General features: G+C 41.1%; 1 protein-coding gene across 1 annotated transcript in view; it reads left to right on the forward strand.

The window, feature by feature from the left end:
- The window catches only part of ptprfa (protein tyrosine phosphatase receptor type Fa), a 176,288-nt gene that overhangs the window by 84,556 nt on the left and 67,195 nt on the right, over positions 1–24,537 (forward strand). The window contains exons 7-11 of the mRNA XM_084548704.1: positions 2,065–2,334; positions 4,083–4,664; positions 6,444–6,580; positions 7,949–8,093; positions 19,950–20,255. Coding sequence (XP_084404830.1) covers positions 2,065–2,334; positions 4,083–4,664; positions 6,444–6,580; positions 7,949–8,093; positions 19,950–20,255 — 1,440 coding nt within the window. The remainder of the gene's footprint in view (positions 1–2,064; positions 2,335–4,082; positions 4,665–6,443; positions 6,581–7,948; positions 8,094–19,949; positions 20,256–24,537) is intronic.

Consider the following 24,537-nt stretch of genomic DNA (forward strand, 5'->3'; position numbering starts at 1 on the left):
ATATTGTCATTCTCACCTTAAAGTAACATTCCAGTGATCGCTAATGGTACTGATCCTGAAAATAAATTCCGGTGTGTTGTTGTAAAATACTTATTTTCACATTTCTTTTCCTATAATCAAACTCTCCAAACAGAATCCCTTCAACATCAAACATATGACCAGTCACAGCATAAAAGCTTCACCCTGAGACTCCACCAAACCATCCTGGCAGTTCGCCCTGAAATCTTCCTCCTTCTTCTCCTTCGTCCTCGTTATGTCTTCCTCCTCCTCCTCCTCCTCCCCCTCCGCATCATGCTCTAGTGCTCCGTCTTCCATGCAAATCCAACAAACAATGCTGTTCTGTGCATGTACTCCAAAACTCAGTGAACGTTGTCAGTCACTGATCAGCCAAACATTAGTTTTCAACTCATCTCTCGCGTTATATATCTAGTTTTTCCCTCTTCTTTGCGAGTTAGACTGGTAGAACACGTAAACCCCCTTTCCTTCTCTTCAGTAAAAACCAAAACGAAACCTTTAGAAAAGCTTCTAATCCACAGTGTAAGCTCCTCATACCAGTACTCCAGCTCACAGCTTAAAATGCATTTTGTGAGTCAGATATTCGGGACTGTGTGCTCAACTAAGTCAAGAGAGTGAGGACGATTTATGCAACCGAGTTCTCTGCATATTTAATGCTCACACAGGATTCTCACACACGTTCAGATATGGAGTAAGAGGAAGGCGATCCGGCCATTTACGTCAGATTTCTAAGAAAGAGAGCAAACAACAGAGTGGACTCATTACCCAGTATCCTCTCCAGTAGAATAAGAAGGAAATACTGCAGACTAGCAGTAGATTAGACTCCAGGAGCGTTTAAATTCCTGCAGCCCAGCAGAGACCTCCAGATTTCCAAAGAAATCAAGTTACAGGCCAAACACATCCTTTAGTCTTGGACTGTAGAAAAAAGTTACTGGAAGAAAGCTTTTCACCGATGAGACCTAGAAAGAGTAGCATAGACACTAAATTGTTCAAAATTCCAAGCCAGGGCAGTGCTTAAATCCTTCTGTCATAGAGCGGGAGAAGCAATCCAGATGGGGATAATGGAACTTTTAGCACAATCTCTACTTGAATACATTCACGGCGTTGCACTGATTCGTGCAGGAAGGGACAGCGGTAGATCTGACAGAGGGAATTTTAGGCCGGAGCTGCACGCAGTTGGATAGTTGTACGAACAATTCAACTCTTCTGTCCACCATCCCATAAATCCCACCCAAATGATTCGATTGGCCTGGCAGATATTTACCAAAGCATAATCACTTCCCAATGGAGCAGTTGGACATCAGGCCCGGAAACTTATAATCTGCTTCAAGTCAGCTTTTAGGTGTGCATTAAGGGTATAGCTACAGCGCTTCCACATCTTGTTGCTAAATCTGATAGCCACTACCTTAGCACAGAAGCTCCATGTTGGATTGGAACTGAAATAATTAACATACAATACAGCCTGATATAAGCTGTAGAAGATTTAATTACTGCAACCAGTGGTACCGTAGTGACAAAATGACCTGACATGACACTGATGATCACATACAAGTTCAGTCTTTACAAATTTAATAAAATGAATAAAAAAGCTGTATCACAGCCAAATCATGGAAACACTACAGAAACATTTTAATATTTTTCTGAATCAAATTGTCATTCAAACGTAAAATTAGAGCTCCATGATAATATTGAACTGATTGATTTCTTTTACACAACACACAGGCCAAATGAAACCAGTTTTGGTATTTAGATGAAGAGTATTTAGGTAGCAGGACAAAAATGCTTGCCTGATAATTGGCTTTAAACTAACTTAAAAGTGCAACACCATTTTCACGCTTCATAAAATTCCCTAAAAGAGACTTAATAGCATGTCCAAACAGTAACACTACATTAGGCTGATGCTATTGTCATTCAGGCTGATACATCCTAACCTGTTCACACACAATGGTGCACAGTACAAGCTAGGCCAGTCAATAACTAAACCAGCCCAGTGTCCACTGCACTCCCCCCGTCTATGTCCTCTCACGCTCCCTCTCTTTACCCCTGCAGTTCGCCGCGTGCCTCCCCGTTTCTCCATCCCCCCCACCAACCACGAGGTGATGCCCGGCGGCAGCGTCAACCTTACTTGCGTGGCGGTCGGCGCTCCCATGCCTTTCGTCAAGTGGATCAGCGGTGAGACAGAGCTGACACGGGAGGATGAGATGCCTATTGGCCGCAACGTCCTGGAGCTCAGCAACATCCGCCAGTCTGCTAACTACACCTGTGTGGCTATATCCTCCCTGGGCATGATTGAGACTACGGCCCAGATCACTGTCAAAGGTCAGAAACACTTTGTGTCGGGGAAAGCGGGTATGTGCTAAAAGAAGTAACAGGCTGAGCAACTGGGAGACGGGGACGGGAATATCAGATAAAGTATGCGTAAAGATTAACAGCTTGCAGTCTGTGAAAGAGCAGAGCAACTTGATACGATGCTGAGGTATGAAACCAGCATGGCATTTACTGTTTGTTAACAAAGCAAGTGACTAATCCCATATGCAACTGCCTCAGCAAAAAAGCAGAATATATTAACTGAAGTATTGTTTTTTGATTATACACAGTGAGAAAAGTTTATAGTTTAAGGAACGCCACTGTTTTGTTAGTGATGGGAACCCTCTCTGCAGTAACTAACTCAAAAGCTGAACAATACAAAATACAGTTCTGCCTGTTTCCCTGGTATCTGATCCCAGCTGTTGAAGCATGTGTCTGATGTTTTATGCTTGTTGATATCCCAAAAAAAGGAAAAACATGGCCTCAGCTATGATTAGATCTTAAATAGTGGCTGCGGCCTGTAGTTATCTCAATGTACCCAATGCATTTTTGCAGAAACGGTCTCATTTTATTCATGGCTCTTTACTTCTTATTGTGTTATCATATTTTGTTAAGTACTATCCCAGTGTTCCTTATGTTTACTGTCAATGCAGACACAATAACCTCCATATTTACTCTGTATTTTAACCGAGGACTAAATATTTGACTAATTCTGTCAGGCCATGTCACCACTCTGCAGCCTTCATTGGCTTTTCAAAGCCAAAAAAAGAGAGCAAAAGTGAGAGCAGCGGTGGCGACAACAATGTAACTCTAATGTTTATGGTAATAGTACACTGGAAATGGACATTATGCAAATCCTTCAGACACAGGTTTTGTGTATAGTGCCCATGCTCTTTGATAGTTGCAATTAAAATCTGAGGAAATGCTTATTAAGCAAATTGTGTGCAGCTACTGAGTTTTGTCAGTTTTAAGGGTGCATGGTTGGGAGCAGCAGCTCAATTCAGTGCCAGCCTGCTTGGGTTCGCATGTTTGTAATGAAGAAAATAAATAAATAATAGGATACACTGCATGAGACTGAAGCAGCAGAGGTTAAAGCCTCTGGTTGCAGCGGTGTACACTGTGAGCGTTTCTGCACACTGCTCGCTCTTAAATCACTTCTTGGATTTAGCCACTGAGGTGGCTACAGATACTGATTTAATTGCTTAGGTTACTTGCAGTTGTTTTTTATTGGACTTTGTTTCTTTTTTACTGTGCAGTTTATTGTTGTAAAAACGATAATTAAATCAAGGATGTTCTAATCTAATTTGGACCCAGATACCCGGACTAAGCAATTATTTAACATTATGGTTGTTGCACTCATGTCGACCTCCACGTGAAATTAATGTTTTTTTAATACATATCTTTGAAAATGTGTGACACTAGGCTCTGATGTGTGGCTGCAGTAATTGTATGCATTTGTGATTGTGTCTAGTTCTGGTTGGATAGACTGCAGATGGATTTACATTGGAAGACATGCACCCATCTGCTTGGCAACGTAATACATGTGCTCAGCCTGCTGGCCCAGTGCAGATCAGGAAAGGGTTGAGGCAGACTGAATGATAATTAACCGATAGACTGGAAATGTTGAACAGATCCCTGTAGTCAGAGTTTCCGTGGGTGTTCCTCCTTCCACACCTTCTCATCAGAGAGATGGAAAAAGGAGGACACTCTAGAGAGACTTGTTTTTTCTGACTCATGTTTCTATCTCTACTCTTTGACAGCTCTTCCAAAGCTTCCCACTTCCCTGATTGTGACAGAAACCACGGCCACCAGTGTCACCCTGACCTGGGATTCTGGAAACCCAGAACCTGTGTCCTACTACGTGATTCAGTACCGTGCCAAACTGTCTGACAACGGTTTCCAGGAAGTAGATGGTGTAGCCACAACTAGATACAGCATCGGCGGCCTCAGCCCCTTCTCTGAATATGAGTTTCGTGTCATGGCTGTGAACAACGTTGGCCGGGGACCTCCCAGCAGTATTGTGGAAACTCGGACAAGCGAGCAAGCCCCCTCATCCCCGCCTCTCCACGTCCAGGCGCGCATGCTGAGCTCCAGTACCATGCTGGTCCAGTGGGAACCTCCGGAGGAGCCTAACGGCCAAATCCGTGGCTATCGGGTGTATTACAGCTCAGACCACGATGTCCCACTCAGTGCCTGGGAGAAACACAACACAGACGACAGCCATTTCACTACTATCTCAGGCCTGATGACAGACATCACCTACAGCCTCAGGGTGCTAGGCTTCACCTCTGTGGGAGACGGGCCTCCCTCTGATGTTCTACAGATCAAAACCCAGCAGGGAGGTAAGAACATGTCATTGCAAAGCAACGACACAAGAAATCTCTGTAGATGTTGCAGTTACATTGCACTATAAGCAACTGGGTCAGCTTTTTACTGGATTGCTTTGTAGAGAGTAGTTGTCAGTGATTGTTCAGATCATTGTATTATAAGTAGCACTTCTTGTAAACATTGTCTAGTTTGCGCAGTGTTAACTGAACCTGCATTAATGAATTTTTGGCTCTTGAATACACCAGAACAATCTATTAATACACATGAGTAGGTGCCTATCATTACATTCACAGACAATTCATATGGAGAGGCATTTTCTGTGCATCTGATTAATGTCACTCTGGCATTCACAAAGACCTTTTTTTTTTGGTCCGTTCTTCACAATTCCTCCAAAAAATGTCTGACTCTCTTGCGTAATATGCATTAGTCACCACACAGGCACTAAATTTAGCTGTGTACCAGTTCTCTAATATAAACCAGAACACACGAAAACACACTAGATTTAGACAGTATTGTGTTGATGAACGCAACTGAAGTCAAATCAGTCGTGGACAGTGGTACAACGGCTATAATATAATGTAGGAAAAATAAAAATAAATGTTTGAAATGTAACTTCCAATCTAAATTTTCAAAGTCACTGTTTGATTGAAATCAAGGGAGCACACGTTTATCTTGTTATCAAGAAAGGACAAGGACTTTTTGTTTAATAACTGCAAAACAGTGCAGTATTTCAAATATAACAGTGGAGCAAGATATGCCAATATATGTCAAATATGTAACAAAAGTCTTTAGGGTTTGTGTCTCTGGTTACATTGGATCGCTGGAATTAGGACTATTAGAATCCTTAACAGCAACAAAACCAGTTGTGTGACATGACCAGCAGTCAGTGCCTGTGTAATACAGATTTATGCCTGGCAGTTTGCATGAAGCCACATGTGCATTTAAGTGTCTGTGTATGTACATATATGACCAATGCAAAAGCTCATTGGAAGAAGCAGAACTGTCTCGGACAAATTGAAACTCATTGTCTTGCACTGACATCATTTTGAAAGTACAGGGGGAAAAAAAAAAAAAAAAAAAAAAAATATATATATATATATGCATATATATATATATGTATGTGTATATGTATGTATGTATATATATATATATATATATATATATGTATGTGTATATGTATGCATGTATATATATATATATATATATATATGTATGTGTATATGTATGCATGTATATATATATATATATATATATGTATGTGTATATGTATGTATGTGTATATGTATGTATGTGTATATATATATATATACAAAGTGGTTTCCTGCAGGAATGTTTTCAATGTTCCCACTTTACTGTGCCTTGCTGGAATAAAAATGACGTAATTCCAGGGCTGCAACAGATACATAAACAAATAACACCAATCAGATTCAGAGGACTCACTTTATTTAATAATAGAATAAAACTCAGGAACGGTATTGGTAGATATAAATAATTTTGACTTAAATGGATTTTAGCCTGCCATCAGACATAGAAGGTTGTGTGTTTTTCCTTTAATTATTTTATTTTTTAGCACATCACTGTGATTAGTGTCAAATCTATCCAGTTCACACAAGTGGATTAAGCTAAATAATCACATTATACCATTGTTATGGCATATGTGTTAGCGAAGGGATTTCTATTTAAACCTTCAGCAACGTTAGCATTCACCATACAAATGTAAAGCTCTATTTTGGTCTCTGTGTTTTTTCTTTTAATTTAGTCCCTTCATCCCTTTGTTGTTTTTTTTCCTCTAGTTCCAGCACAGCCAACCGCTTTTGAGGCCGAGGCTGAGCTGGATTCACGCATCATGCTCTCGTGGCTTTGGCCTGTCCAGGACCCTATCATTGGCTTTGAACTGCTCTACTGGGAGGCCAGCAATCCCACAGACAAGGTTAAAGTCACATTAAAAATGTGATGCTTTTAAAGGTTTTGTATTTACACTCTGCCTGTAAAATGTGTACAATGTACTGTGTGGAATATAGAGGAGGCTGCATGCAGTATGCTCTACATACTGAGTGTATATATTGTAGAATATATCCTTGTGATGTGTCCTGGAGTTGATTTTCCTATTTGTAAAAATAAGGTAACCAAGTAACCATAGCAGGTAGGATGCAGTCAAAGCCGCTGGTTACAATTTGTTGCAACACATAAGGACCATAGTTTCAATAGAATCCCTCAGTGCCTCATCCTATAAAGTAGTCTACATCACCTCTTTGAACTTGTTGATTGAGTCTTTATAAAAATTTAAATAAAGGTTTTTCACATCCCATCTCGTCACTTAAAACTTAAGCCGACAGTACACATGGCCTATCATTTGTTTGCAAAAATGCTGATGATGGTTTGGGGACATTGACATGTCTAGTTAGCTAGCTAGCTTCCGTTTGCCAACCGAACACAATGTCATTGACTTTAGATCTTACTAGTGTAATGTTAGCTTTCTCGCACATATAGGCCCAAAACCAGGGTTGTCAGCTCGCTACTGGTGTGAGTCACACACTTGCAGTCTCTGAAGCTGATCTGAACTGTCTTTCTCGGCACACATTTCCACACCAGCATTGGTGCATAAACACAGAGAGTTCAAAAGACACAGAAGACATGCTAATAGTTGCCATGTTTAACTAGGGCGAATAACGAACTAGGGTCTACAGGGGATGAAAACTAGTTTTATCTATGCTGAGTTTTGCCTAACTCACTTTCCTCTACAATTTCACATATATGGCACATTGACAATAGCATACACGTTTACAAAGATTAATGTGATTCATCAGTAGCCTAATGGATGTAATGGAGCAATCTGGGTTTCGTTAACAGGACTGAAGCCGAGTTGTTGATTCCAGCTGAATGTGCTATCACTCACAGAGGAAGACCAGCAGTCTAATCATTTACAGCTCATCATTACTCAGAGAATCAAAAATATGTTTTCTGTCATGTCAAGTAGGACAGTTATTCTTATTTCGTACAAAAATATCCTTAGAAATGTATGTAACACTCTTGTTAGGACAAACTGAAAATTAACGAATACCATTCTGACTGAAGTTGACAACCTTCTCCAAAGGGTTCTATGAGCTTAATCTGTCTCTTCTGTTTCTTTATATAATCCCAGACTGCTTCTATAATGTTGAGCCAGATCAGCCACTGGTGGTATTATGGATGGATGACTATCTAAACATCCGGAGTACCTAAACCTTTTATATTGCACTGTATACTTATTATTGTGCTGTCCTTACAGTGTGATATCAAGATTTTCATGTCTCCACAGCATCGTGTCACCTTTGATGCAGCAGGTTCCTATGGAGTAGATGGTCTAAAGCCAGATACATTGTACATGTTTTCTCTGGCAGCAAGATCTGAGATGGGTTTAGGAGTCTTTACTCAGCCCATTGAGGCCCGAACCGCCCAATCCAGTAAGTACAACAACATTCTGATGTTACTGTGTGATGATTCAGGTTACTTGGCCCACATAAAATAGAAATGGTCCACTGTGGATTTTTAGTTCAGCGGCTGCTGCATTTTAAATTGAAATTAACTTTATACAAATTAACCGAGAAGGATAAACACAAAGTCACCTTACAGGTAAGAAGAGCTCAAAGGATTAATGTTGAGTTATGGTCCTGCAGTTCTCTTCCATGGCTTTAGTTTTGTGTCTTACTATGGGAACACCATGACCTCATCAGAAGTTCAAATCACATTATACCAGCACTAATAGACTGGCACCTCTGACTCTATGCTGAAAAGAGCTGACACTATATAATAGGCTGGCATAGAGCAAGTTATCATTCAAAAATCTCTCCTTGGTACTAACAGAAGCTGTGCTATTTGAGTGCTAAGCTAAACTGTCTGCAGAGTCAAGTGCACAACCAGGCATTTTGGTCCCAACGGTATGGTTTCACATTAGCTGACGAACAGTACCATCTCTCCTCTGAGGCTGTTGGAGCGAAGTGGCAATGCACACAGGTAGTGTGAGCAACACCAGCAGATGCAAATACCCCATAACAAGCAGTGTGGAGATGGTGAAACCTCCAGAAAAGTACCTTTACTTATCGCTTTTGCACTAGCCGGGAAAAAAGCAATATTCTTCTTGTCCTGCTCAATAGCAGCACAAGCTAGTTCAGTGGACTGACACATGCTCATGCCCATGCAGCAATAATAAGTCTAGCTGGGATACTCCCATAATAAGACACAAAACAAACGCTATGAAAGATAACTTAATGGTTATGTCTATAACCGCGGTTCTCTGATTAGCATGAGTGAGTCCACCCTTCTTGCAATGGGAGCCAGGAAGAGGAGGGCTTGTTTTGAATGAAAACTGGGACAATGCAATGGGGGAGAGGGGAAGTCTCAGCCTCTCCTGGCATAAACGCCACAGGTGACAGCCTGTTAGGGCTGGCGTAATGTGTGCGTGCAATGTACTTTTTCTGACTTTCTTTCCTGTGTCCCGTGTGTGCGTGGATGTTTGTGTATTTGAGACGTCTTCTTTCTACTCCACCTGACTTTAAGAGCCATCTGATTTTACCATGTGTAATGTTTTGCATGAGTTAAAATGAGCTAAAGCATTAGTTGTACCTTAGTTGAAAATAGGTGTACTATATTATAACCAATGCATCTGGTATCAGATCTTAGATTTTGTCTTTACTGAAATATTCTTACAGAATTCCTCCAGAATTTAAAACATGCAGAGGTCCAATTTCCCTAGCCCAAGTCCCCCAAAGACACATTTCTCTAAATCAAATCTGCTTAATTGGCCATGTACATACTGCATGCACACATTCAAGGAATTTGTTCTCCGCACACTTAAGGCAGTGGGCAGCCATACAAGGTGCCCAGAGAGTAGTCTGCTCAAGATAACTCACAGAGATATAAAGTGGATAGAGGGCATTCGAGGTGGTGACCTCACAGCCCCAATAGTGTTTTTCTACAGAAAAAAAAACAAACAGACAAGTTACACTGGGCAGACAAGTTACGCAGCGTTTAGACAGAAGGTGCAGTGTGAGCAGCAGAACAGCAGCATCTCTGTCCACGAAAATGTCAGTAACTATGTAGTGCAGCGAAATCACAGTCCACACAAAATGAATGCATGTTGTGATTTCAAACTCCAGTAAACTATGCATACAGAATTCAGTGACTATGATTTTATAGAGGTGTACGTCAAACTGAAGTCGAACCATTGTTCTTTTATTTGACTAATGTATGTGGAGATTTGCTTTTATTCAGTACTGTGCTTCAGCGACACCCACGTGAGTGAGGGAGCAGCTTGTCTTGTGCTAAACCAACCATTTGTGTGCACGCCGACTAACACAACAAAGTAATACTTGCAGAAGACAGGCTGTATGGGTGTGTATGTTTGTGTGTGGCAGGTTTAATCATCAGTGCAGCATTCATTATAAGAAAACATGTGCCAGTCATGTTTGATTTTGCTAAACATTCAGCTCAATTTCTCAAGTTCACGCACCAAGGCAACAACAAAAGCAAATGTAATTCTAAAGAGTATTTTGTCAGGTATTAAAATCCACATAGACCATCTTTTGTAGGGGCATTAGTCTTTCTGCTTTCAGCCTCAGCAACAAATCACCAGGCATTGAACGTGGAACATTTTGATAAATTGTCTAATAAAGGCAGTGAGTCGATACATGCAGCATATTACGACGTAAGACCAAACAAACACAAGCAGACTGTTGCACAGACATCTTATACGATGACGGTCATGTTCCTTCACAATGATAAAATGTTGCACAATGCTGCTGATGTGCAAAACGTCAGTCACTGTTCTCACACTGACGTTAATGCTGCTGAGCTCCTGTAATTCAGAACTCGGCTGTACATCAACCATTGGACATCTGCCTCTCTGTCACGCTGTGAGATATGGAGTTAAAGATGTAGTATTTATGACAGCTCACAGAAGGAATCTAAACCCTTGCCCTACTACTTGTTTTTACCTGTAAGGACTAAAATCTCTGAGCCAGCAGTCACCCTCTAAACAAAAGAGTTTTAAACCGAGTCGCTTTCATCCTCGGTCTCTCGTCACCCCCTCTGCCAAACCCTACTTGTCAAGAATAGAGAGGTTTAGAGACGCTGACCACCGCTGCCACCCCTCTCCATCTTTTCATCTGTCCGCCAATATCTGTTCTATTATTTACACCGTATATGGAGCTTGTCAGATTGCATATTAAAGAAAACTGGAAAGGTAATCAGAGGAGATACAACAAAGAAAATGTGAATTTCATCACATTTTGTTATGACTCGTTTTTAGCAGTCACGTTACTGTAGTGTGTACTGGCATTAAGACATCTTTCATTTAGCAATAAAGTAAATTTAGCATAAGGGCAACATAGAAATAAAAGTAAAAGGGTGACATTAATGCCAAGATGAGAGATGAAATGTAACACCATTCATTAGGTAGCCTCTTTGAATAGTCCTTCACCCGACCCAGTTCACGACTGTCACAGTGTGGCAGACAATCATCAAGCTTATTAAGACCCTGTGAAAGCTTCCATTTGCTCCGTGTTAACACAGATGAGACAGGGATCTAATAAGTCTTCTCCCTTCTAATATTAAATTTATTATAGATAGATAGCCCGCTATGCCAGCCTTGAAGGCAGCCGATAGGTTCACAGTACCTTGTTTTGGGCCTGCTGGATTATCACCGCCACTTTGCACTTAATTTTCACAATATTAGGCTTCGCCTTTTTTACCTGTCGATCACGCGTTTAATGACTGAAAAAAGGATCATATCTATTGTTTGCATTCCTTGGAGAGCGCAGTGAGGTATGAAGTTTGATTGTTTGATATTTAAAACTTGTGGAATCATATGCGTACAATTTTTGTATGTATAACTTAATCAAGATCTTATTATTTGTGTCTACCATGGGAACAAGGTCGTGAAATGTTTGTCTCAGTACAGTTTTCATGGTGATCTAACGATTCAATTAATAAAGTTGCTGCTTATCGTCATTCTGCTACCTGGTGGATTTAATAAAAGCAAACTTACGCATCAGTCGAGACTCCCAATCGTTTCCAATCCAAGGGACTGTTACAGTGAAAACTCGACTCTACATCTGGGTCTCTGCCATGCTATGGATTGCTCCCTACGTCGCCTGCGAACCTGCTTTCTTTTGATCCATCTACGCATTCAGGCAAGGTCGTAAATCAATCGTAATTTAACAGAGACCGCATGTGCTGTGAGAGATTGTGATTAACGCCATTATCACTGAACTGTTTACGGGATTACTCTAAAACGAGCTGAATTGCTACTTGATGATTTCTTATTGATTTGCCATGTGAAATACTTAAATATTGTGTTTGAAATTTGAGTTTTGATCCTGATGGGTTTATAGGCTTCATGAAATTGAGTAGTTATTGCTATGTTTAAATGGGTTCTCTCCGGGTATTCCGGCTTCCTCCCACTGTCCAAAGACATGCTCATTAGGTTAATTGGTGATTCTAAATTGGCCGTAGGTGTGCATGTGAGTGTAAATGGTTGTCTGTCTCTCTGTGTAAGCCCTGAGATAGACTGGTGACCTGTCCAGGGTGTACGCCGCCTCTCGTCCGATGACAGCTGGGATAGGCTCCAGCCCGGCCGCGACATTTCACAGGAACAAACGGTTACAAAAGATGAATGAATGAATGAATGAATGAATGAGTAGAAAAGAGAAACTCCACAGTTGAGAAAGACTAGGGTCGTAGTCCTATAGAAGAATCTTCACGAGATAAAGAGAACGGAACAGACGGCTCACAGAAAAAGGTAAACAAATGCGCAAAGAGGAAGCTAAAAGGCATTTAAAGGCATTTTTGAAGGCTTATGAATCCTGGAAGAAGATAGCCAAAGAATCTAGGACAAAGCTTAAGAAATTCCGTCTGAAGGAGGATTTGGACAATATAAACAAGCAAATGCAAAGAGGATATGATCGTGTAAATCAAAATTATGAGCCACTTCAACGAAATCGTCTTAATACTGCTGATTTTGTAAGGAAAATAGATCCTTGAAATACGGTGACTACAGAAATCTGTGACCTTGTGAGTAGACGACTGGATGCAGGCTTAGACCAGAAGTCTTTTAATCCTGAAACTGAGAAGGAAAGAGTGTGGATAACTTTGGATCTTGATGATTATGTATCTGTCTTTGGCGGCACAAACACAGAGAGTGTTCTTGCTGAGAAAAACCTCAAGTAAGAGAGCAGATGCAGAAGCAGAACTTGCAACCAAATTGGAGCAAGCAAAGTCTATGCAGGAGATACAAGCTCAGCAAGTCAAACTTAGCAAACTGGAAAGTAAATGGAAACTCCATTAGTCACAAATGATGGTAGAATTAAAACAAAGGCAAGTGGAAGTTGACCAGAAATTGGAGGAAGAAAAAAACAAGGGTAAAATTGATGCAAGCAGAAATGGATGTTAAAGTGGCTGCAGTCTGTGTTCGAACATATAATCAAATTGAGGGTGATGCTGCTGTTGAGTGTAACAATCCAGTACCTGTTATCACAATGTATTCTGCCATGAATTTAAATGAACAACTAGGTACAATAGTTACATCCCAATGACATGACGCTTCTCAGGGCCCAGCAGCCACAGCAGCCATTTTTGCTGAAGCCATTGCGAGCTCACTTACTTTAAATTGCCTTTCTGTTCCTGAGTCTACCACATTTGCCGGTGATCCATTGAAGTTTGTTGACTTTAAGACGTCATCCACAACTGATTGACCGTCAACCTATCCCCGCTAGTGAGAAAATGCTGTATCTGAAAAGTTACCTTGCTGGTGAGGCACGTAAGGCTGTACAGGGATTCTTCAGTCGGAGCTTGAAGATGCTTATGAAGGTGTTATAGGATAGATATGGCAATCCATTTGTTGTCCAGAAAGCCTTTCAGGATAAGCTGATGAAATGGCCACAAGATAGGTCCACATGACTTTGGACATGCCACATGACTCTCTTGCGCTTGACTTTTCTGACTTCTTGAAAAGCTGTTGTCACGACCTGGCTTGTAAGCCATGACAAAAAACAAAGAAACGCGGTTCAACATAAAGGTCAACTGATTTATTTAAACAAACCAAAGAAAACCCATAAGAATTAATGAGATTTGAGTGTGAGGATCAGTGTGTCTGTTGATGGATGCATGATAGTGTATGTGTATTTTGGAAGGTGCTAACATAAAACAAATAGGCCGAAGCCAACAGAACCAAAACCCAAGCTGGAGGAATCCAGGTTGAAGATGAGAGAGCGTGAGGATCGTGACTGCCAGATTTTATAAGCTCAGGGAGACTGGCCAGGTGCTCCCAGTTGCCCAAAATTAGACCCGCCCACTTAGGGAGCCTGCGGAAACAGACAAGACAAGACAAGGGGAAAACACAAAACAGGCCCTAGTGGCAGGTGGCCGTCACACTGTGCAGAGGCTGTGTGTCATGTTAAAGGATTTGCCATTCTGAATGACAGTGAAGAAAACCATAAGCTGTTAAAGAAGTTGCCTGACTGGATTGTGTGCAAATGAAGCAGAACTGTCGTGGAAGAACTTGATAAATCTGGAGAGTATCCAAGCTTTGAATGCTTTACCAAATTTGTGCAAAAGGAGGCTCATATAGCCTGTAATCCCATTGCCTCTCCCTTCTTGTTTAGCTCCAGATCAGATGATGCATCTCATACACTTATTCGTAATGCCTCAGCCACTTCCAGCATTGTCCCAGTATTTGTGTCATCTGACAAAGAACCTCAAAGGAAAATTCTCACATATGCTCTCCTTGTCACACAGAGTGATTCTTCCTTTGTCTTGGAAAGTCTCATCAAAGAGCTGAATGTCACAACTCGACCTTTGCAGTGGAAACTCAGTACAATGACTGCCGTAGATACCTAGTCATGGTGTATGTGAATTGCGAGCCCAAAGTTTCTATCATGGAAAACACTTGGAGCTACCACAAGCGTACAATCGTGACTTCATTCCTGTTGACATGTCCTGTATCCCGTTCATCTCTTTGGCGCTGCCTCCTCTCCGCGGTGTGCTAACTTCGGTCTCAAATATCTAGTGCAGCGGTATAAGTCCGAATACCCAGTTGCAGCATCATTTGTTGAAAACAGTTGACGATGGGCTAGTGAGTGCCCCTACAGAAGCACAACAGATCTGTAAAGCTCTTGGTGGGTCTGACTGGTTGTTATTTCCCTGCTACTAAGAATACACCTTGGCTGGTTCAGTGGAGAACAGCTTGTTTATTCTCCTGGATTCTGCCTCCTTGGTGTATCTCTTCAACCGGGTGGCCAGGGCTGTTAGTCTTTGTTTGGCAGTTTCGAGTGCCTCAAGTATGGAGAGCTTGTTGTACTTCCTGGGTGCCCCTTTATTCACCATGTTGCCTTTCCGTAGCTCTGCTAGCTAGCTAGCTTCTCTCCGTGTTTCCCTTATCTTGGCCTCTAACCGTATCTTCCATGGTGGGTGCTGCTTGTTATGTTTTGAGCCCATCTTGTATCCAAGCATTTCAAGGATTACTGTTGCTGTACTGTGTATCACTTATTGGTCTCAGTGATGGTTCCCGTAGAGATTGTTGTTAGTGCATGTATCCCCTCTTCTGAGGGTACTTTTCAAGTCCTATATATAAAATATATATATATATGAAATGCTGTGTAAAATATATAGAATCTTCCAGTGGAAACCCAATCTCACCTCTGTGTGGCTTGTCTGTTTTTCAATATTGTGGAGTAAGTGTCCTCTAGTAGTAATAACCCATTGCTGATTAGTGTACCAGAATGATATGAGGAAGGTTTAATTTGGTTTTCAATGTTCAGTTCAATTCAGATTTAGTTATATAGCATCAATAACGATACAAACTCTTTCAAAACACTTTACAAAAGCCGATCTGAAACCCAGCCTGAAACCCCCAGAGCAAGCCTGAAGGCGACGGTGGCAAGGGAAAAACTCCTTTTTAACAGGAAGAAACCTTGAGCAGAACCCAGCTCAGATGGAGGGACCCATCTGCCTAAGGCCAGCCGGCTAGAGATAGAAAGAACAGCAGGAGGAACGAGATAAACATTCATCTGTCATAGATACATACATCTGACTACAAGCGTACATGTAGAATCTGATGATGATAGAAATAGATATAGCTGATGATGTTTGACATGTTTGAGAATGTAAGAGGAATCATAGGCAGGTTGGAGAATTGTTCATTCAGGGAGGAGTGGATAACTGCAGGAGGCCATGAAGACTGGGCAGATTGATGAGACCATGATAATAGATGTAGTATGCAGCTCCACAGGAAACAGGAGGAGGAGGAGGAGGAGAGGCACACAGCAGTTAACATGCTATACAGTAGTAGCACAGGATAGCATGACTACTAATAAAGAAAAAATTAGATAAGTTATTAGACGATTGACGATAGAGAAAACAAATGATAGGATGGGAGCTTAGTGCGAGAGAGACGAGAGAAGAGGACATGTGCTCAGTGCATCGACCCCCAGCTGCCTAGGCCTATTGCAGCATATATAAGGGATGGTTCAGTCCAGCCCTAACTATAAGCTTGATAAAAAATTAAAATCTTAAGCCTGACCATAAAAGCAGAGAGGGTGTCTGCTTCCCGTACCCAAATTGGGGACTGATTACACAGGAGAGGAGCCTGAGAGATGAAGGATCAACCTCCCATTCTACTTTTTGAAATTCTTGGAACCAGAAGTAAGGCTTCACTTTGAGATCAAAGTGATCTGTTGGGATAATATGGTATAATGAGTTCATTAAGATATGGTGGAGCTAGGCCTTTAAGGGCCTTATATGTAAGGAGGAGGATTTTAAATTTTATTCTAGATTTTAAAGGAAGCCAATGACGAGAAGCTAAAACTGGTGTCATATGATCTCTCTTGCTAATTCCTGTCAATGCTCTTGCCGCGGCATTTTGAATCAATTAGAGGCTTTTTAAAGAGCTATTTGGACAGCCAGACAGTAATGAATTACAGTAATCCAGCCTGGAAGACTCAAATGTATGAACTAGTTTTTCAGCATCACTCTGAGACAGGATGTTCCTAATTTTGACGATATTACGCAGGTGAAAGAAGGCAGTCCTGGTTACTTGCTTTATGTGCGAATTAAAGGACATATCCTCATCAAATATATCCTCATCATGATTCATTCATTCATCAAATATGATTAGATTATGCATCTCTGAGATGTCTAGGGCCAAATGACTTCTATTTAGAAGTAGAAAATTACAGGTCATCCAAGCCTTTATGTCTTGCTTGGAGCATAACCCGCTGATTCGTTCCATCTGTTTTCATAGCTGGGTGTCATCTGCATAGCAATGGAAGTTTAAGGGAAGCATGTATAATGTGAAGAGTATTGGACCTAGCACAGAACCCTGAGGAACTCCATAACTTACTTTTGTGTTGTAGTGTGGGCAACTCGCAGGAAAGAACCCAGACTCAAAAGTTCAGGCTCAAGGACAGGACTTTAATGAAAACAAAGCTCGAGGGAAGTTCCAAATAGACAAAAAAAAGATCAGGAGGAGGTGGCTGGCAAAAAAGACTGGAGAGTGGGCTGCACCTGGAGCAAACAAAGAAAAGCAGGTTATTCAAATTGGGCATGAAGGAAATAGGCTAAACGTCAACTGCTGGTTGTAGTGTAACTACTACGGGGGAAAAGTGAAGAACTCCACAAAGAAAGGCCCAGTCACCTTTTGACCGTTGCCTTTTAACACTTTTGTATAAATAACAGAATCATTGTTGACATGGAAAAACTGGAATCAGTCTGACAGATAGGATTCAAACCAGTCTAATGCAGTTCCTTTAATCTTGACTGAATCTTGACCCTGACTGAAACTCTTCAAACAAACCATTCCTGTTTAAATAGTCACACAACTGATTAGCAACAGCCTTTTCTCGAATTTTAGAAATAAAAGGAAGGTTGAACTTTGGTCTATAGTTGGCTAAAATATCTGGGTCTAGAGTAAAGGTTTAATTACAGCAATCTTAAAACACTGAGGCACATATCCTGTTAATAAAGAGAGATTTATCTGGTTTAATATGGAGGTGTTAATTAATGGAATAAACGCCTTGAGCAGTTTAGTTGGGATGGGATGTAGAAGACAAGTTGATGGTTTCGATGCTGTAATTGTTGAAGTGAGCTCAGAAAGATCCAGAAGTCTCTAATGCCACTGTACTTACATCTTTGACAGCTGTCAGAAAAATGCCTTGAATTTTTTCTGTAATGCCTACACTTTTATTAGTAAAGAAGCTCATGAAGTCATTACTACTGAGGGCTAAATGAATACATGGCTCAACAGAGCTGTGGCTGTGGCTCTTTGTCAGCCTGGCTACGGTGCTGAAAAGAAATCTGGGGCTGTTGTTGTTTTCTTCTATTAATGATGAATAATATGCTGTTCTAATACTACTGAGAGCTTTTTTATAAGTTGTTAAACTATCTTTCCAGGCTATGCGAGCTTCTTCAGAATTAGTGGAATGCCAAATTATACCAGGGAGCTAGCCTCCTGCGATTCATGACCTTTCTCCGGGGCAACTGAGTTTAGAATTGTACTAACTGATGCTGCATGGCCATCAACAAAATAATCTATTTGTGTAGGAGTTAAATTATGGTTGCTGTCGTCCACATCATAGCCACATGACACTGAGGTAAATAATGAAGGAATTAACTCCTTATATCTAGTTACAGCGTTGTCAGATAAGCGTCTACTGTAATGAAATGTATTTACAATTTCTGTGTAATCCATTATTATTATCTTATTCACTCACTAGGCCACACTTCATTTCCAGATGAATTATATCTATAAGTAGATGTTGGCATACACAGAAGAATACTCTTTCTCATCAGCTTGCATCAACCTGAAGTGCAGACAGAATCCCCACTCAGTACCCAGGATCGGTATTAATTTAGAGCAAAATCACATAGCAAAGTCAAACAATTGTTCAAACTTGCTGTACACTTTTTGGGGTAAAAGACAAAAAAGGGAAACAGATAAGATAGATAAGATTGTTACAGATAGAGATTAATCTATGGGTTTGTTTTCCTATAGATCAGGTTAGGCACTCTTGTGCACTTTCCTGTAGGTTAACTTTTTCTTTCCAAATCCTAATTCACTGTCTCTATAAGCCACATACCCCTACTTTCTTGTATGTGTGAGGGAATTACGTCTGTTCTCGTGCATTTCTCTCAACCGGCCATGAACGCTTCTGCGGCAGGAGAACGGCAGCCTCCAACCCAGTTCAAACAGTTCTCTTCTGGGTCCACACGCTCTGCTGAGGCTGCTAAACCACAGGCAAGCTCGACATCAGTCCCCCGTGTTGTCTCTTCCGCCCGCTCCATTATTATCACGACGCGTTTTTTTCCTGCTGTATTTGTTGTTCGTGCCCGTGAGTGTTTGTGTTCGGTTGTGTTCTTCTGTTGTGTATCCTTGTGCACACATGCATTCATCTGTTTTGTTCATCTGTTTTATTTATTTTTTTTCAGCTGGTAAGACTATCACTCTTGTCTTTTTTTTTTTTTTTTGTCAGCCCTCTGGACTGTTGTCATTTAAATTTGAGACTAAGGTTATTTATTGCATTGGTAAATTAAATCCAATAAACAATTAACCACAAAATTAAATTATATTTATGTACTTGTGATTATCGGTATTGTTTGTAGAAAGTTTAGAGTCATTTAACCGTTAAAAATATAGTGAGGACATTTTTATATTAGGATATTTCTGATCTATTTCAATATTATTTAGTATTTATGTCCAGGGGTTTAATTTACTTATTTATTATTGTAATGATATTGTTCTCAGAAACTTTACTGATAAAAACATGACATGAAGTTAAAATGTTAAAATTTATTAAAATTATCTACTGAAGATTAGTGAAAAACTCTGTTCTTGGTAATATATTAGAAAAAGTCAGTATTGGGCTTAAGCACTGACTTTTTAAAATGTGTTTTTAAAACTAAAATGTAACAGAAGTGAGATGTCTCCAGTGTCCAGTGTCCAGTCCTGAGTCTCTGCTCACAACCATCCATGTTAGCTTTTTACTGTATCAGGAAGTCACACGTCCTGAAAGTAAAAACAACAATTAATATAAGGTGATATAATAAATAAGTAATAATAAGAATAAATAAGTAGATGCTGTCATTGAAAAAAGAAAAAAAAAGAAAAAAAAAAACAGTTTAGGACATAAGCATGGTGGTTTACACTCTCAACCCCAACTTGAATATGTGTCTTTTTCTTTTCAACATTTTATCTCAGCAGTCCAGACAGTGAGTTGCTTTGTCACCCATTATCCACCCAGCTTCACCATTACCCTCCCTCTTCCCCTCAGCCCCTTCAGCCCCTCCCCAGGATGTGCGCTTGCTCAGCCTCAGCTCAACAAGCATCAAGGTGAGTTGGGTGCCACCGCCCGCGGGCACCTGCCATGGAGAGATAGTGCGCTACTCGCTAGCCTACCAAGCCCTGTCGGGAGAGGACTTGAAGCGCCACCAGGTGTCAGGGATTGGTCCCGACGTCACCAGCTTCGTGCTTGAGGACTTGGAGAAGTGGACAGAGTATTTGGTGTGGGTGAGGGCTAACACTGATGTTGGGCCCAGCCCGGAGAGCACTCCAGCACGAATCAGAACCAAGGAAGATGGTATGTTGATGGTGTTTGGGAACAAGGGCCTCTTTACAAATACTAACCCTCTCATTCTTCCTGTAGATAGTAGCTCCTTCCTATTTCAACTGCCCTCTGCCTGTCTATTTTCCCGGTACAATGACATGAGCGATAGGCCCTGAAGACATCTGGACATTTTCAAATGGTATATTATTCTGTCTTCAGTCAGAAAGCAGGAGCAGGAGCTAAATGAACACTTAGATTCAGATATTGTCACCGCTGAAGACTAATTAGAAGGAGAACGTAAGAAAGACAGCAGCATTACGGCCAAAAGGATTTTCCGGAGCCACTCGAGGATATCAAAGTAGAAGTCCTGGACTGCATCACAGAGGCTTAGAGGGAAAAAAAATGGCAGCATAGTGTGGAACCCCTGTCTGTTAAATCTCCCTGTACTGACTGGCTCATGTCTCTTTGACTGCTTTCAAATGACCTGCAGCTGTGCCTTTGACAGCTTCCTGACTCCTTCCTGTCACTGTATTCTTAATTATATTAGTCGTACGGATGTCTGGCTTCATTTGATTGCTCCGTGCTCTTATTAGTGTTTAAATCGCTCGTCTGTTGGGTTAGTTTAAGGGAAACAGGCCAGAGTGATGGATGCTGTGACTCCAAAAGAAAATCTGTCCGCCGTTTCTTTATTTATATGATAGAAGACTGACATAGTTTAATGTGGAAGGATGTGAATTTTTTTCAGGGAGGTCCTGAGAAATAAGTTAATTTCAGACTTCCAGGAATATGGAGATAAATTTAAGTTGTGTTTTCTTTCCTACTCCGAAACACTGTGTAGACCTTAGATGTGGAGATGATCATATACAATTCCTTCGTTCTGCCCTTGTCTCATTTTTTAGTGAGATGTTCACACAGCATCACTGGCATTTCTGTGTGTATAGTTCAGAGCTGGAGTCAGAAGCTACTTCCCAACAGTCCCTAAGCTTGCTGATTAATCTAAACACAGATTTCATAACAGGTCAAACAATTTTCTCTGATGCTACAGGCACAGACTGCCAGATATAGTCATTGAGAACAGGTTGTGGTTTTGGTGTCAGTGCAGGCACGATAACACAAAACCTGGCAACTTGGCTATGATGAAGTCACACTTAATCCCTGTGCTCACCTGTTGCCATACAGTTGCTGCACTTAACTCCCAAAAAAACTACAGTTTGACCATTTACAGTAGCCCTACTTAAACCCTACAGTGTTGTTTTAAGAGTTTAACCTAAAATAAATCCAAATTGTGTCCAGAGCAGCGTTTCATTCCTCACACCAAATCACTAACACTCTCCACTCGCTGTCTCCCCATTCTCTTTCTCTGTCTCAGCTTCTCTCACCACACATTCCTCTGTACACCCACTGAATTTTAATCTCGCACTCTTTTCATCTCTTTCCATCTCTCTGCACCCCATTTGACTTTGAGGTCTCATTGATCAGTGGGTTTCTTCGGCATCTGTCTCTTCTCCATACAAAGCGTACGCGGCTTTCTCTGTGCTCTCCCTCTGCTCTGCTTCGGTGACGTGGTGCCGAAATATCTCTCCGGCTCGTCTTTGGAGGTAACCAGGAATTTTAGGTTAGCTCTCATGTTGATAGCGCTGTCGGCTGTGGTTTGTAGAGCTGGTCGTCACAACCACATTTTTACTACTGCGTTTGTCAACAAAGACAATGAAATACTGTAATCATTTGAAATAGAGAACCTATAGAGAACACATGTTAGACAACCAACATGTGTAGGCCCAGATTAGTGCAAGGAGAGGGGAGGCCCGTCAGTCAGTGTAACAATATATAAATACACTGCATTGTTATCCATCCCAAAACTGCTCGTTTCACTTAGCAGAGATGATAATGAAGTTGTGGAAATGTGATCAAATCAAATGTGACTGACACTGATCAGGCATAACATTATGACCACCTTCCTAATATTGTGTAGGTCTCCCTTGTGCCTCAAAACAGTTGTGACTCATCAGAGAATGGACATGGGCCTTCTGAGGGTGTCCTGTGGTGTGTTCCACCAGAATGTTGTTAGTGGGGGCCTTTGGGTCCTATGGGTTGAGGGGAGGGACCTCTGTGGTTCAGGTGTGAATTTGGAGGCCGGTTCAACAGCCTGTGCTGTTTTTCTTTTTTCTTTTTTTTTTGAGTTGTTACTAAACCGTTTTTGTGTGTGCATTTTACTGGGGATGGCTGCTGCCATCAAGGAGTGTCATTGCTATGGGGTGGGGGTTCCCGGTCTGGTCTAGATGGGTGGTAGATGTCTAAGTAACATCCACATAAATGCCAGGTCCAAAAGTTTCCCAGCAATACATTGAATTGTCACAAGATGCTATTCACTTCTCCTGTCAGTGGTCATAATGTTATGCCTGATCGGTGTATGATTACACGAGAAGTAGAAGCAGGGGGCTAAAGATTTGAGTAAATGCAAATAGATGACAGCAGCATGCTGAGGTCATTCAGGTTGTGGATTTCTTTAAGCCTTTGTATGCAGAAGGAAGTGAGCACACATACTACGCACAGGGAGAGGGATATAAGGGAGGCAGTTAGTGGCTGACAGCTGCTGCAGAGAATCCACACCACCCACAGACACATGATCAGGCTTCATGCTGTCAGTCAGGGTGGCCTTACAAGTTTAAAACCAGCATGAAAAATGTAAGCCACATTAGAGTGAGAATTAATGACCGATAAAATGACGTCTACGTTAATGATGCTTTTACGTTGGAGTCAGCTCTATCAAATCTTACAAACTTCACCAAGGAAACTCAAGCAGACAAGAGGACTTTTGTTAAAACTTAACAGGTAGACGCTGAGGTCACATCGGTTCGCTTGATTTGCGGCTAACATCCGCCACTGAAGCTGAAACTAGCTACCGTCCGTCCTTCCGCTACGACAGATGGGGTGACTTGCATGGATCAGCTGTGGCACTAACGTTCTGCTCGACATCATGAGCACATTCTGCTGCCTGAGATAAACACTGCTAAAAGGAGCACAAATACGTCCCCCTGTCACTTTAATGTGACACAGAAAAATGGCTTCTGGGTTGGTTCAGAGTGTGTCCACACCGATATTCAAATTGCAATCACGCTTGCATGTACTGTGTCTATATGTAGTGACAGTAAGGGTGCTGAGGGTGGGGTTGTCATGGAGCTTGTAGCAAGTCATAAAAATTCCATTCATGTTCAAGTTTTTAGTTGGTACCCCACCTATTGACCGTAGTCTGTTTACCATGAGCAGAGTATTTCTTCCTCCGCACAATACTTTTCATTATTCATTGTTTGCCGTCATTAAACATAATTCCGGGTTTTACTGAATCATCTATTATTGATGTTCTTTTCTGTTGAGAGTGTAAATGTCTTAAGGCACCAATCGAAGTACTGATCCTCTAGAAGATGCTAATATTTTCTGATGACTAATGCTGATTTTAATCCATGTCAGTAGACTGGCTTAAAACGTCTGTTACATGGTTCTTTTGATCTTAAACACTACACATGCTGCAGCTTTGCTGTTATTTGATGTTTGCCTTTGCCCCCATTGCTTGAAGCTTGATTCTGAGAGCATGCTGATTTTCTAAAAGGTTAAACGATTCTAATTAGTCTAAAGCGTATCATGCTGACACCAAGTTGCACAGTGTCTCTTTGCCTGCTGTTTCGGGTGAGTACTTTAACACAAGCGCTTATTGCTTCGGCACTTCCCTCACCGTGTATCTGCTTTTGCATTAATTCACACCTACCCGCCGAAGCTGACCTAGCATCCTTGAAGAATCTCCGTGAGCTCATTTCGATAGACTACAAAGAACAAAGTGTGAGCTCTAAGCCTTGCACTTATAGCAGTCTCTTGGGGCTCCAGGTGACAAGCTTTGATGTTTTCGCCTATAACCTGACAAGCTAGAGAGTAACTTTCACCTAAATTATAACTACTCTATGTTATGGGATGTGCCGCTGGAATACATACATTTTAGGACTGATTGTTCTGTTTTGACATCTTTAGATTTTCAAGGACCTAGGATTTTATCAAAACTTGCTCAAAGGTTTCCCCATGGCTGTCATAAAGATAAAATGCTTCCCTCAATTGGCCTCAACAATTGAGGCCAAACCTGTGAGTTCCAATAAATACACTTAATAAAAACACAATGGGAAATATATCACTATGATATCTGCATTATATACATCATAGCTGATGTGGGTTAAAATGACTATTTTTATAAAAAGGACTATACTAAACAATACTTTCAGGAACTAAATCTCACCTTACAGTTGACAGATACTAATAAGTAATAACTGAA

This window comes from Chelon labrosus (genome assembly GCF_963514085.1).
Source record: "Chelon labrosus genome assembly, chromosome: 7".
Taxonomy (NCBI): Eukaryota; Metazoa; Chordata; class Actinopteri; order Mugiliformes; family Mugilidae; genus Chelon; species Chelon labrosus.